The following is a 16038-nucleotide window of genomic DNA, read 5'->3' on the forward strand; positions in this document are numbered from 1 at the left end:
AAACATCCGCGACAAAGCTGAATAAAAATTACGCTAAAGTTACTCTTTACGACGCTCTAAAGGAACTATAACAGCAAGTATATATACAACAGAAACTCGACGAAAATAGCGGTCGGATCAACATCCTACTTTACGTAGCATTCTACTTCGTGAAAAACGTACAAGAGAAAAGAAGAAGATACTTGTCGAGCCAGAAACCACAAACTAACCCATCCTGATCATCCACCTACCTGTTCGCGTTTCACGTCGAACATCCAGAGCGTACCTCAAGACGCAATCGTATATTCTGGAAAGAACTTTCTTTCTCCATAGTAAGACAATATCGAGGAACGATAGAAAAGGAAGACGAAGAAGGAGAAGAATGAAGGAAGGAAGAGAGACAGAGAGAAAAACGGACAAAAGCGTAACGCATCGCAAGCATCTACGAATGCTGGATGCGTGCAACGGCCGCGCACCGTACGTCCTCCCTTTCATTCTTTGTGGCACCTGCAGCTACCCTTTCCAACCCCTACGACACGGCCGAGCGGAGTAGAAGCGAGACAGTGGAAAGTTGAAGTTCGCGCGAGAAGGATCGCTATAGTTCGCGAGGGAGAGGGTTGGACGCATGCGCGCGAGGACTCGCGGGGGTTCTCCGGTACGATCAGTCGTGGCCGGCGGTGCCGGAGGCCAAAGACTTTCGCGAGGGTGGACGCGCCGCGTTTTCTGCCGGACCTCTTTCGCTCTATCTACACCTATCTGTCCCCTCCTCTCCTCTCCTCGGCGCCGATTTACGCCGCGACTGGTCTGGCCGCGCACGTATGACCCTGCACCGCTACCGCGTGCACTTTCGCGGTCGGCTGCACCACCATCAACGTCGATCACGACACCGATCGCCGTGTGACAGAGAAGTCCCTAACCATCCGTGACTTACCATCGTCGCTGATCCTCGCAGCCTCGTCGTCGCGTGTTACTTCGCGCGTACGTCGTGGCCACGGACAGAGGATCGGAGGAACGAACGCGACCTCTGACTAACTACCGGTCGATCGACGCGACCGCGACCACGACCACGTTCCACCACGACCGAGCGCCGGCACCGGTGTGACGTTCGAGGACCACCGGCTAAGTGCTCGTCGTTTAAGTTGCTTTCGACAAGGTTGACCAAGAGGTCCAAGAACGGGTCAGGATCCGAACGATGCTGGCCAGCTGCCTAATTTTTGTTGGTAAGTGTCCTGCGATTACGAATCTGTTTCCGCGTGTGTCACGCTGTCCGTTAACTTTGCGAGTTGATCTTGTCGGTCGTTGAGTGAAGTTTCATAAGTCTCGCATGGATCCGATTCGTGAAAAGAGCGCGATAGAGCCGTGTTCGACAGTCACTGATATACTCGTGCATGTTACGCATTCGGATACATCGTTTCGTTACGTGTCAGACGATGATCGATAGAAGTCTGCCAGGTGCTTTCAGAAATTTTCACAAAACGCCGTTTCCATTTTTTCCCAAATTTTTTTTCTACCTTCCTTTTTCAACGTGGATATGCTGATACGAGGGATGAAAGGGCGAACTGATTTCACGGGTATCTCTGACGGAATTCGCCGGCGCGTAAAATTACCGCGAAAAAAAGAGGCGCGGAAGCATCGACGATAGTTCCGGGGTTTTCGCAGTGCTATTTCGGGAAAAACCAGCTGCTTCCACCGTCCAGGAAACAATCGCACGTTCGTCGTGTACGGACGCGAGTGCGTCTACCCTCTTTCTAAAAGTTTCGCTCGGTAAAGCGTATTGGAAACGAGATAACGACCGAGCACGTGACACTCGTGTAAATCTAATTTGTGAAATAGAGGCAGCGAATCTGCGCATCCTATCGAGCCGTCGAATCAAAGGACCACGTTCTATGCGGCGTAACTTGTGTGCATGAATGCATCTCGGACATCAGTGAGTGAGTCATGTGTGAAAACGTTTCGTACGGTATATCTGTTAGAGACGTGTTCCTTTATTCCAACTATCACGTACGTGAATTCTGAAAAATCGACCTTCGACGAATGATTTCTCATTTTTTACGATTTTCTGTGTACGCATACTTTTCTAATAAAAAGAGTTTTTTCGCTTAAAAGCTCCGAGTTTGATCCAATTGATAAGTATGTGCGCGGATTCGCGAATACAATTGGGGATTTAAAAACGTGAAAATACATGCAATGAATACGAGAAATATCTTTGGTTAGATTCTGCATTTCCTATTACAGTAAGAAATTTCCCACAGGTGATAGAAAATTTAACGCGTACTCGAAGAAACTTCCGAACTGTTTCAACATTAAGCGTTGGATGAACTAAATCTGAAGTTGAATGTTTCTTCGTAACGTATTCTCTAGACAACGTCTAGATCGTCTTCTATATGTTACCTAACCGTATGAAAATACTGAAACGCGTTTTTGTATTTCGAGTATCTCGATGGTTTGTAGTAGGAAAATCTCGTTGAACACATACACGTTTGTAATTCATATTGGCGACATTCACCGATATAATATGACATGTATACGTGTCTACAGTACTTGAAAGATAAATTGTTTGTATAATTAAAAACACTTGGCGTGGAGATAATTCGAATTGAATCGAAGTGACGAAAGAAATACCGTTTGCTCTAACCGCAATTCTAACAAGTACCTACTTTACGGAGTGTTATCGCGCTACTTATCTAAATTTATTTATCGTACGAATCATCCTAGCACATAACCTTCTAAAGAAATACTTTCTCAATTTTTCCCATTTTTCTCATTCGAAGTTTGCTTAAGCTGAAATAAGAATTTCTAACAAAAACGTGACCCATTATAAAATTATCATATCCAAACTAGTGGAATCACGATATTATTCCTCGAGTACCCTCCGAATCTACAGAACAAGTTCGGATCAGCACGGTAACCAAATTTAACTTTCTCTTCTAGCTTCCTACGAAATATTTTCCTGTCTCATTTCTAAACGTAAAATATTCTACCTTTATCTCACAACCGAATGTCTCTATTTTTCGCTTTACGAATAAAATATTTCATTTTATTTTTACATTAGAACTTTCATGCCGCTATGAACTTTTATTCTTGTATAACTTTTATATATAACTTTTATTCTTTTATTCGTTGAATAATCTTCGTAATCGTAAAACGTATCAAATAGCAGAATACACCGCTGGTCGAATACGAATATCATCAACTATAGAAATGAACGACTTTCACTCGCTCGTTAAATTTTGTTGGACGGCGGTCGCGTTCGTTCGAGAGAAAACCGATGTTCGAGTACATATATTATGGCCGCGTTAAAGGAACAATAATCGTACGGCGGACTCGAACGAGGCTCTATTTAAATTCGAATCGAAAAATCACGGGCATAATCGTGGCCCGGTTAACGAACTGCGTCTTCCCGGCTTTTTCTTTTAGATATAAAAATTCTCGATCAACCGGTGCCGCGTTCGTTCGTTCGTGGAATATATCTCGTGGAAATTTCCCCGTGAAAAAGTCTCGTTAGAGAGAATCTCTCGTCGCCAGCAAAAAGGAAAAACTGTAATTTCATTCCGAAGAACGTGCGCCACGCTACCAGGCCCATGTTTTCATTTCAAAATTTTCCAGTAAAAAACGCGAAAGAGGATCTAACACATATTTTTCGGATGCGAGTGATATACTTCTCTGGAGAAATTATACTATTCGAAAGGAAGAACGTTGCCTTCTATTTATCACGGAAATCTTCCATTCGTTTTCTTTTTAAAAATAGGAAGTACGCGTAAACGATATTTTATTAGAAACCTTCAAAATTTAATCACAATTAACTCGATCGTAATGAAAACATTCACTAACCTACTTTCAATCGCTAAACAGTCGAGTGGTTAATAATTATTACTAACGAAATCAGATATCAATAATTATCAGTGATTAAATGAATCCTTCAAATATCGTTAATAATTTCCATTGCTTCGAACGATTATCGAAAAACGAATTCTCTAACCGGTCAAAATTCTGTACCAACATTTTTCCAAATCTTTAGCTTCCGCGTTTAATAATTTTTCGCCCAGTAATACGCGTGTGTACGTATGCTCGAACCGAGAAACAACGATTATTTTACAAAACGACGAGAAACAGAGGATATCAAAATTGAATAGCCATCGTCATGGAAAATGCTGCGTAGGTGAAAATCTATTCTACCGTAACTTTCATTCTGTCTCTCGACGATATCCATTATTACGCTGGGTAACAAGCGAACCGGGAAAAGTAAAAAGAAAAAGAAAAAAAAGGGAGAGAAGAAGAAAGAAAAATCAGAAAAAAAACGCGGGAATCGAAGGGAAACAAACAGTCGGCGCGACTGATACGGACGATTGGCTTTCGCGACGACGTCCACAAAGAGCTACATCTTCTTATTTGCGTTCGTAAGAACAATACGTTTGTCCGGGCGAGGATGAGACGACATCGCTCAGACAATGAAGAATGTCGATAATGATCACGACGCATCTTAAGACCTCTCTCGTTAACGTTCTACTGGCTCTTTCGTTTCTTGCAGGAAGCTCTCTGTACTTTTCCTGAAGGAGCTCGCCACCCGGTCAACTCTCTACCATCGTCCCATCCCTCGCTACCACCCTACCAGTCGCTGTCCTCTTCTTATCCGTTTCGCACTAATTGCGGACAATTCCAGACTTTAAATCTCTCGAATCTCGAAAGCCTTTAATCTCGACGGCCGAGCCTTAACGACGTCGCCGTGTTTCGTAGAGCGACAGTTTGAAATTTAAGCGCTCGAGGAGGCGGAACAGACACCCTTAATAAGGTTCCTCCATCGTCTCGTCCTTCCTCTGCCTACTAACCTTCTCCTCTCTTTCACTCTCCACGATATATATGTCTTCCTCTGTCTAGCTGTCCATCTCCGTCTCACTTTCTCATACGCTCTGTAGCTCCTCTTTCTTCGTCGTTCACCTGACCTCACCTACACCGTGCGCCCGATAGCACACAGGCGAGAACGTTAATGGAATATTTTAATGGCTAAGCAAACCTTTAATCAACCTTTGTTCACCGGTAGTACATTGTGCGAAATTAGGGATAAGCAGATAAGGTGTTAGCGGTGTCTTATGGCGGGCGCCAGGCGATGGTGGAGTATGGATATGATCCTAGTCAGCCTGATGGCTGCTTTACGGATATTCTTGGCGTTACGACTTCAACCAATGATACGTACGTAATTGCTGTATATAAAGCGGTAGCGTAATGGTATAACAATGGGACGCAATAGGATCGAATGGTACAGTAACGAGCGAGATAACATTCGTAGGATACATTTGCGTGTAACATACAAATCACACGATGTAGTAGACGAAATAGAGATGTCGTGGAGAAAAATATTAAGATCTTTGTTTGCGCTATGAAGAGCTTCGTCATCTTCGTATGAAAATATGTCACTGGAGTTTGGAAAAATGGAACATTCGAAAAACATATTGCATCAAACGATTGGTCCTTGTGTAACGTTTAATTCGAAAACTCGTGATAATCGCGGGATAATCGCGGTAGTTCAAAAAAAAAAAAATACCTTGTAACTCAATGAATGGCTCGCTTCGAATATTATACGACATCATCAACGCGATACATGATTAATAAACGCAAAAATAGCATGATTACGAGGGAGGCGTTTCTACGCGAAAACTAGGGATCTAATTTCAAATAATTTGGTCTCTTTTGCGGTTATATGATCATTAACGTTCGTACAAATAGGAAAAGAAAAGCAGCGAGGGATTCCACTGATAAGAAGTCGTATTATTTGTTAGCGTTTTCACATCGAAGTAACTTCCACGTTTCTTAACGATTTCTTTACACACTTCAAGCAATTTTTCAAAGTTGTTGTTCGGATTTTAAACGATGCTTATTTAACAATTTGCCAGTTTTGTCCACAGCTTTTCACTGGAATTACAATAGAAACATCGTACAGCTAACCATTCCGTTATTCGCAACAGTTTCAAGTTCCTCTACTCGTTTCAAACTTTTGACGCGACTTTGATCAGATTGAGAGAATGTAGTAAATCTACGTCAAAGTTGAAAATCTATATCTTCTGTCTATCCGTAGCGTAAAATAAAGTTTCCAGCAAGCGTCTGTAGCATGTTCGAGCTAATCCCGAGTTCCACTGGATGGATTTCCATGCGATTTTCACCATTTTAAGCAGTATATCTCGAGTAGGATTTAAGCGCGTGAAACATTAACCTATGACAGAAGAAACCACGAGACAGCAGGAAATATAAAGAGACAGTTTCGCGGATATTCGCAACGCAACAGCGACCTTCTTCGCTGCGATCGTATTTTCTTTAGAATCGCTAGTATAATATAGCGAGGCAATATGATTTCTCCTTCGAACAATGTCTTCCTCTTTGCGGAATGCGGCATGTCAAAAGCAACTTCACGACTTCGCTGTGTAACAATCGATGTTGTTTCACGGACTATGGGACTATGTTTACCGATCCAATAGAAATTCACAAAATTGTCAGCCATGTTATTAAAAAATATAAAAAATATAAAATCGATGGCAAAGGCTGGCTGTATCAGCTAGTACTTCTAATAAATAATCCTCCGTATATCAATGTATCTAGAACTATCAAAGTGGTAGTTTCATTTGTTTCACACGTGTTTCATCTTCTTATGATACGTCAAGAGACCATCGACATTCGCATGGGAATTTTTAACGTAAATATAACATTTTCTAATTAATTTTATCGAATTATAATAACGGAGAAAATCGATGATGTAGAAGAACGTTGATTTTTTAGAAATAAGAATACTTAGCTTCGATACTAGGATTACCAAACTGATTTAAACGACCGGTTCGTAACTTTTCATAGAAATTTTGCAAGTTTACGACGATATGCTTATTTTTAGGAAAAAGCGATTTTTTATTGTTGTACGTGGATATGCTTCTTCCTTTGCATTATATGTTCTTCCGTGTATCTCTCATTTTGACCTCTTCGATATTTTTATACATCACTTAGTTTTAGCATTGAGGTATATTATCCGTAACTCGTATCTTCTTCTAAATTCCCGCATCGTTGAGTAAGATACGTCTGTGTTACTTGAATTAAACGATAGGTCAAATGCGATCTTTATCACGATTACGCGTATGTATCGTAGAGAGGTAGGACGAGTACACGTACTTAAAACACGTAAGCATCGAAATGACCGAAAGTAAGTGGGCGTCACGCGAAAGGCAACGTTTCCTCGAAAATGGCAAAATGGCAGGTTAGAAGCCGAGCTGACGCGCGAATCGATGCGAAACTAAATTCGAAATGTTCATCGACAACGCTGGGTAAAAGTTACTTCTGGAAAGCGCGAGAAGTTACCGATTCGGAACGAAACTCTGAAACTGTTCTCCCTATGGCTGTCTATGCCAGCAATAGCAGCCGAGAACGCAAAAATGCTCGTTTCCAAATATGATATAATTATAACGAAATCGCGTAATTAAAGTTTCGAAGCGTGTGCCACCTCTCTTCCTCTATCCCTGTCTCTATTCTATTCTCGTCGGCCCGTTTATTTTTCCAGCGGAATAACTCCACGGTAAAAAGAACGAACGAACGAACGAATGAACGAACGTACGAACGAACGAACGAGAAGTATCGATCGAACTTTATCGCGAGACGTCAAGCGGGAAGGTTGTTGTCGAAAAACAAAGCGACCGGATCCGGTGAACGCAAATAGCTTAATACTCTGTCTCGAAAATAAAAACGGGGAAACAGCAGGACGCGGCTCTGCGAGTGCTGTCAGTCACTGTGAAAATTATCGCTCAAGTATACCGGCGGTTTGTACACGGATCCCTAGACAGTCTGAAGGGTTGCGCTCTCGCAGAGATGGCGGAGCCAACGACGAGTACGAGACATACGGATAAGGTATATGCTCTGTCACTTTCCTTCTCTCTCTCTCTCTCTCTCTCTCTCTCTCTCTATCTCTATCTCTATCTATCTCTCCTCCTCTTACCTTCTCTCCTTCTCTTACTCTCTCATCTATGCTTAATCCTTCTCTTCCTCTCTGGTTACATTCCACGTTCTCCGATTATGTGGATAATACGAGACAACGTGACGGGCCTATACATACAACCAGATAGGCACACCCTGGGCTGGTTGAATAACTTATTCGTTATGAATATAGACTCCAGGAAACTGATTCGTACCACCGCGTTTACACTCTAAACTACCACTTACGCTTGCGAGCACCCTCGTCACCGGACGGAAGGGACATCTCACGCTGCAATCGTGTTGCTAACTTTCGCGCTTATCGTACCCACGTTTCGTGGCCGTTCCTGACGTTTTTCGTACTCTTGCTCCGCTGAAATTTTTTTTTAACTGCAGACAGTTGACATGGGAAGGTTTTTGTCGTTTATCATGCAGAAGCTTGTTGGCAGAGAACAATCGGAGAGGCAAGCTGAGAATTTATTCGCAGTAAGGAAATTTTGTTTACTCGTGGTAATGGACGAATCGCAGGTATAATTAAATCTCGTCCGGTCAATACGGTGGTTGAAATAACAAATCATAGTTTAAATTCATTGACTTTCTTTATAAGAACGACTCTGTATCTGTTATGTTTCTTTTCTCCTAAACTTGAATCTCCTTGCACAACGATTCAGTAGTTGTGAATAACGAGCGACGATTGTGTTCCTTTTTGTAATATTGAAAGTATACTTGTAAAGTATACTCGAGTTCCTTCTTGCAAATGAAAGTATACTTGTAAAATTTCATTCGTTTCGTTATCAAGCTTGTTCCAATTACGCAAGAGAATCTATCGATAATTTGTAATTTGCGAGTTGAAAAATATTATCAAAAGAGGACTATCGTTTATTATCGTCATTTGAACGAATGTTTTATAAGCAACATCAGAATTATTCTCTGATATTGCTTGCAAGAAGAGTATCTCCTCTACCGATTCTTCGAAATTATTCGAAACTTTTACAAAGGTGTTATATTCTGTCTTTTGGCATACGTTCATGACTGTATTCCGTAACTTTGCGCGAGTGTAACAACGAGAAATAAACGTAACGCTTTATTAATTCCGTTTCCTGGCCAACCATCCGACATTTTTGTTTCAATATTAATCGTGCAGGAAACACGTAATGAGAATACAAAGTAGAAGTTGCAAACGTTATTGCACCCTCGCACGGAAACATAGGTACCATTGTACGATGTTATTTATATTTTCTTCCCTTGTTATCCTAGAAACCATGCAATCATCGTATTCCTTTGTCGAATAGCAAAAATAGAGTGCTAGTAGCGTGCTTTTCAGTTAGACGTTCGTGAATCGAATTACAGCCGGTGCTTCCGTCCAAATTCAATTCAACATATCCCTGCTGTTTAGCGAGAGCATATTCAATTTAATTCGATCCATATTATCGTCCGGAACTCTTTCTCGATTCTCGCTGAATGTTTCACTCCTTTCTAGTTGATCGTGCTATTTTCGATAATACTTCCTCGCCGTTTCTTTTTATCGCGTTAAGAAGTTAAAGATACACTGGTGATCTTATGGCATTTTTTCCTATTCAATTTCAATAAGCACGGAACGAAATGAATTGTAAGATACCGTAGAAGAATCTTAAATCACCTACTAAACTGAAATGTTCTTTCTTATGAATTATGTAAAAATGCTCGATGGTATCTAAATCTTGTTAAGTTTCAAGTGTCTCGTTGAAGAGTTGAATTGGCAATTTCATCTATCTTTCTGTAGTTTATTTATTCCATTATTAGAAAAAAAGAGATACTCGTAGGAAACCCAGGAAATACATTTTTCGAATTATTTTATCGTTGACCGTTAATGGCCAAGTTACAAGGTACATGACCGTACCTTGACAAAATGAAGTGACGTCTATAACTACCACTAGAACATTTAACCTTGGCTCATTAAATATGTATTAAGATGCAGCACGTTGCAAATATTCTTTGGAACTTGTTAAGAAGCTTGTCAGTATCAAAAACTTTCTTGATTTCCAAGTATCAGTTTAATATATACATATGCATATAAATCCCACTTTATTGTACTTGCACTTCTCTTACTACGCTACTGCGCTTCACTTGCATTTCTCCTAAAATTTCCTTAGAACTTTCTGTTTCTTATCATTTTATCTCTTTTATTACTCTCTTCGTCGTGCGCAATACTTTACTACTTTCTACTATGCAGTTCTTTTTTTTTTTTTTTAATTCATCCCTTCTTTTCGCTTAACCGGATAAAGGAATTTTCAATTGAAATACATAAGTATCTACTTTTCCTATCGAGCACAATATTCATCCAGGTTGAGTATCGTCCTTTTTTCCATCGTTCATTCCAACAGTTGTTTCTTGAATTTCCTTCTCCCCGTTCCCGATATCGTCGCGAACGAGAAACTTTTACGTTCGCCATTGCGAGTCATAATATCTTCTTTCGCTGTCCCTTTCCGTGTCTAATTTTATTCCTTCCACGTCATTCGTTTCCTTCAATCTAGCAAAGCACGTTTCAATTTTGCTCGCATCGTTGAAAAAATATAGAACGGATATGCATAACTGTTTGTCTATGGTCCCAGTAAGGTAGAAAAAAAACATCGTCGAGGCAAATGAGATTTTCAAACGCATCGCGACGTACGAAACTCAACCACGACAGATGCTTTTATTCTTATGCCATCGGTCGATGCCTCTTTTTCGTTTTCATTGCTTTCGCTTCGAACGCGTCTAAACAATCTCCCGTCTTTTACATGTTCGCAAACATTGCACATTTATCAAAATTATATAGCCTTCTATTTCCATTATATCTTTTATTCTCTTAGTATTTTCGGTTCGTATTTTTTTGTCAATGTACATATTTCTTCTCATTTATTGAATGTTACGTTATGTCCAAGGTAATGTATACATTGCGTGGAATTTAATTCCACGAAGTATCTAACATACAGTTTTTATTATAATATTTAATAGGCGAAGCAATTTTCTGACTACTTTTTTTAACTGTTTTCGTAAAAACATGTATTTGCGTAAATATCTACAGTCCATGACAATTTGTGTCCGCGATGATTCCGTGGCTATTTTTGTTAACAAATATTTTCCAGTTTAAAGAAGTTCATCTCACTGAGAAATAATAATATTCGCTTTTTTACGAAGTGTTGCTCGATGATCCCGCGTTGCTCAAATTACTGTTTGTTTTTGACGTTACATTTTTACGTAAAAAGTAATATTCGATAATTATAAATATACTTGAAAAGAAATTTCACTATTGCTGCACGTATTTGCTTGCGTTTATTCTACTAATAAGATACATTTTTTGAAGTAGAAAACAACGTAATTCAAGAGCTACGCTCACGCAATGAGTTTCTGACCCACATTACACGTGTAAACATGTATTTGCGTAAATATCTACAGTCGATGACAATTTGTGTCCGCGATGATTCCGTGGCAATTTTTGTTGACAAATATTTTCCAGTTTAAAGAAGTTCATCTCGCTGAGAAATAATAATATTCGCTTTTTTACGAAGTGTTGCTCGATGATCTCGCATTGCTCAAATTACTGTTTGTTTTTGACGTTACATTTTTACGTAAAAAGTAATATTCGATCATTATAAATATACGTGAAAGGAAATTTCACTATTGCTGCACGCATTTGCTTGCATTTATTCTACTAATAAGATACATTTTTTGAAGTAGAAAACAACGTAATTGAAGAGCTACGCTCACGCAATGAGTTTCTGACTCGAATTACACGTGTAACAGACATTGATACCAATTAGTATTAAAGTACTGTTTTAAAGTACTTGTTACGAAGTATGTTAAACATATGGGTCAGAGAATTCTTCGATCTCTAAGGATATAAGTTTTGTAACGCTTATTCAGTGAATAACGTGCTTAAATTGTTTATTAATAAATGGCAAATCAAATATTCTACAAACTCATATGCGCTTTGTTTCGATAAAACTAAGAAGTTAATTAAATAAAAAAAAATTACAGTTGAAAAGATACATGTGGCTTTTTCATCTTCGGTTATCGTACTTTCGTAATCATACCAACGTGCCAATTTGCATTCACTCGATCATTGTATTTATGCAAATCAAATTCAACTACCTTTAATAATCGATAATCAAACATGCAAATGAACTACTAACTAACATCATAATGCAACTATTCTCCGCTACGATAAAATATATTTATTCCTACAATACTCACACTGTTGCGAGAAAAATCTGGGAAAATCATGCGTGTATTGATCAAGAACAATCGAACAAAATTAGTCTCTCTTAATGGATTACCGTAATCACCGATGTAACACAATTTTTCCGTCAACAAAATTTTTCAGATATTGAAATAATTAATATTCCCATGTTAATAGTGGTCAGCCTATTGTATAATAATTACTATAAGTAAGCTAATACAAATTTATCGTTAGACATCGTAAAAATGCAAAGCCATAAATCAAGTTCGAAGACTAGTTTTATTCCTCCTCATTTTTGTGTTTTTCACGTTACAAGAATGAAAAGCGATTTAAACACGTTAGAACTGAATCTATGACTGTCACCTCTGACCCTGGTTGATCATGGGAGAAAGGTCCGCGTCTTGGCTATTTTCCTTAGCGAACGAAGTTAACCGCACCCGGGCATTTACAATTGAAATTACTTCGTTCTTCGTCTCTGGATTATTACTTTAAAGTCTGCCCACGGATATCCGCGCTGTTCTTTTCCCGTGTTCTTGATGGTTCCGGCTGGTTGTAGGGAAATGCTACGCCCTGGGGTCACGTCGCGTCATACACGTCATCATGAAATTCTTCCCTTTCTTCGTGAATATAACAAATTTGATTTTTCCTTTTCTTCTTGCCGTATTTTCTTTGTATTCTTTTTTCTTGCCTTTCTGTTACCTAATGTAAAAATGTGAGCAAAGGCGTCAAGGTTAACCCAAATTCCAACGTTGCCTATTCCTACTTCATATTATCGCACGTTTTATTAAGCTTAAGTATTTCAAGAAAAAGATTTAAGAAATGTGGTAAAACGTTGAAGGAATTTGAAGCTCAAATAAGATACCTCTTTAATTATGAAAGAGGAATATTTTCAAATTTCTTCTATCGAACATTAGACTTTTATACGACAAATTTTCTGTGTCGTCTACAGTACTTTTGATCGAAATACCTGCTGTAAAAATTAAACAAGAAAAGATAAACAGATAAGAGTAGACGACGTTTGCTTCAATAATTTTTTAATACTGCACGAGGTATCTACTTGGACATTAGGTTAAGAGGTCTTTCTTTCGTTTTTCTCTCCATATTTTCCTAATAGTCTACTTCAGTAAATTATCTTCGTTGTGTATTTAAGATTCCTGGATCGCGCTACACAGGTATCTACGATTCAAAACTTCGGACGAAGATTCTTTACAGTAAGAATTTTCCTCTCTAACTTCCAAAAGAGCTTCCTCGCAATTTTTCCTACACGAATAGCCGTTCAGGGAAAGTTTCACACCGGTAGATAGCCGTAAAAGATTAAACTTTCGTTTGAAGCGATTAAGATTGCGAATACTTAGTCTCCTTCACTGGAATCATTATTAAAGTCCGCAAGAGCCTCGCCAATGAAACAACAAACATCATAAACTTGCAAAAATAAGACGAATGATAAAACAAAGATAGGTGGCTATAAATCTCGAGCCATGTTCAGGAGTCTTTAAATCCTTGAAACGCGTTAAGTTATTTAACTTAATCTAACGTGTATACGTTGCAACGTACAACTAATATGATCACTGGCGATGCCAACCGGTTAGTTCAACCGTAAAAATACAACAAAAATTAATGAAAGATATTAATTAAAAAGAAAGAAAGAAGGAAGATATAACCAATCTTTAAGAGATGATGGAAACTGTCGGAATAAACCCCAAAGGGGATTGGTAAGATCCAATGATCTTCGAACCCATTAATCAGCAACTTTGCGACAGTAGCAAAGATACAAGAACGAACGAAGGTAAAAGAAACAGAGGAAGGGAGAAGAGAGTTGAAATTCTCGCTGGGTCTAAGCATTGTGCCGGTAAATTAAGTCGTCACCAGGGTTAGAGGCGTCACAGTTTTACGCGCGATAAAACGACGAAAGGAGAGCCAATTTCCTGATCGACCATGGGTGAAACATCGAAGCTTGGCTGGCGCTGCCGCCCTCGTGTTGCGCCGCCTTGGAACGTGCTCCTTCGTCTCCCCCCGATTCAACCTCCGATCCAACCCTCTTTAAACTCTCAACCGTAACACGCACGCCAGTTGGTTCGTCGAGTGGTCGGCCGGACCCGTTTATTTTCATTCGCCGGGATTGCTTTTCATCGACGCTCGGTGAACACGACAAAAGCTTCTTTCTCTCTTTCTCCTGTTACGGAAAAAGAGGATATACACAGGCGAGTGCAAGTACACACGGACTGCACCCCCGTGACACGCGTGGGGGTACTTCACCACGGGCTCTCGTTTTTCAATGGAGCTCCTTGGCAACGTTCTCGAACTTGTATCGTCGACCATCGTGTAATATCGTCGTCCTTGACTGAGCCAACGAATCGCACAGCTAATTTGCACGGTAATGAGCTCATTATTCCGGCCACTTTACCGGCTCCGGGACACTAAAAGATAATTTAAACGGCGACCCGTAATCGTATCAACCGGGTCAAACCTTTGAGAAGCAGAGTTCGGCTGGCCGCGACTCTCTTCGAGGAAGGAAATTGCACCAAACGCGAGTCTTCTGTCGCTTTCCTACCCGGTGTTCATGGCGACAAGAGACGGTATTATTTAGGTTGGTAGGAATTAGGTTAAGTTCGCGTGAATGATAGGTTAATTGAAAAATTGTACAACATAGCTTCTAATTATTTAAACCGTACTTTACTCTTAATTTAAACCGTCTTTTACTTTGCTTCTGTTACAAGAGCTGAGTAAAAGAATTCTCGCTATTGCTAATATATCAATATGATTCTTTGTTGGAACAATGAAAAAAAAAGAAATTAATCGAGCGAATTGCATGGACTTTAAATCCGTTTGATTAATTACAAGCGACGGTGTATGAGTTATTTGATCGAAATTCTTATTCCTTCTTCTTCCCCGGGTTCTTTTTTCTCTTGTATATCCTGTGGGAATAAGTGTTTGGTACGAGAGCTTGAGTGATTGAATTTTAAATGACAATAATCGAGTGCAATAATACTGACACGTGTAAATTAGATTAGATGCATCTAATATATTAAATTAAAATTGAAATTAAATTCTTGTTTATGTGGTAAGCACTGTTTGTCACAAATGAGACTTGATGCTACGAGACAAGAAATTGGCACTCGTATTGGCACAAGTGATAAATAAAAATACAGAATTAGTAAAAAGATCCACTAGATAATGGTAGAACGTTTCAGTAAATGACGTTACAAATAATACTTAGTAACAATTTCAAAAAAATCTTCTAACTTTTTAAATTTATTTAAATAATCGCTCACATTGCTTGAGTCATCCACAGAAAAAATACGATATCGGAATCAATACAATATTGAATTGAAGCAGAGAACACAAGAGGAGAACACGCGAGTAGGAATGAAAATAATGAATACAAAACCGATCGATCCTCCTCTTACAAACTACTTATGTCCTCGATAAAATCGCTATGGGTCGTTGAATCAACGACACGTATCAGCGACAAAAGTGTCCCGAGTGTATGGCCAATTGGTGACTCTGAGCCGTGCAAATTGCATCGCGCCTTCCGACATTACGTCTCTTCCGGTGACGGCGACGAGGGAGAGTCCCGTATAACGCGAAAACGAAGCGTTGATTAAATTTCCAAGAATCACGCTTCAAAACTTTCAAGATTTTCGGTAGCAATCGTAAAAACATCGTTTACTTTTGACGTGTACAGCAATAATTAAAAGCAAATTTCCGTGTTATATCCAAAATTCAAAATTTGTTCTATAATAAGTCTTGTAATTGTTAGCACGTTCATAGTTTACATTTTATTACGTAATTCTTGAAAGACCGAAAGTTACTTGAAATCAAAGAGGAATTAAGTTGAAAGCTCGTTGCCAGATATTCCTCTTATTATTTTTAAGATTATAAGGTAAAAATTGCAAAAACGACACTTGATCCTATTTTAT

The 16038-nt window shown here is 39.3% G+C and overlaps 1 protein-coding gene across 10 annotated transcripts in view; it reads left to right on the forward strand.

Annotated features, from left to right (window-relative positions):
• Positions 1-659: 659 nt before the first annotated feature.
• Positions 660-16038, forward strand: part of Dscam2 (Down syndrome cell adhesion molecule 2) — a 122430-nt gene continuing 107051 nt past the window's right edge. For all 10 annotated transcript variants that reach the window (XM_069129269.1, XM_069129303.1, XM_069129322.1 and 7 more), the window contains exon 1: positions 660-1199. In XM_069129269.1, the coding sequence (XP_068985370.1) occupies positions 1172-1199 (28 nt within the window). In that variant the 5' untranslated portion in view covers positions 660-1171. The remainder of the gene's footprint in view (positions 1200-16038) is intronic.

The sequence above is a fragment of the Bombus flavifrons genome, chromosome 2 (assembly GCF_040668555.2).
Source record: "Bombus flavifrons isolate JBK064 chromosome 2, iyBomFlav1_principal, whole genome shotgun sequence".
In the NCBI taxonomy this organism is placed as follows: domain Eukaryota; kingdom Metazoa; phylum Arthropoda; class Insecta; order Hymenoptera; family Apidae; genus Bombus; species Bombus flavifrons.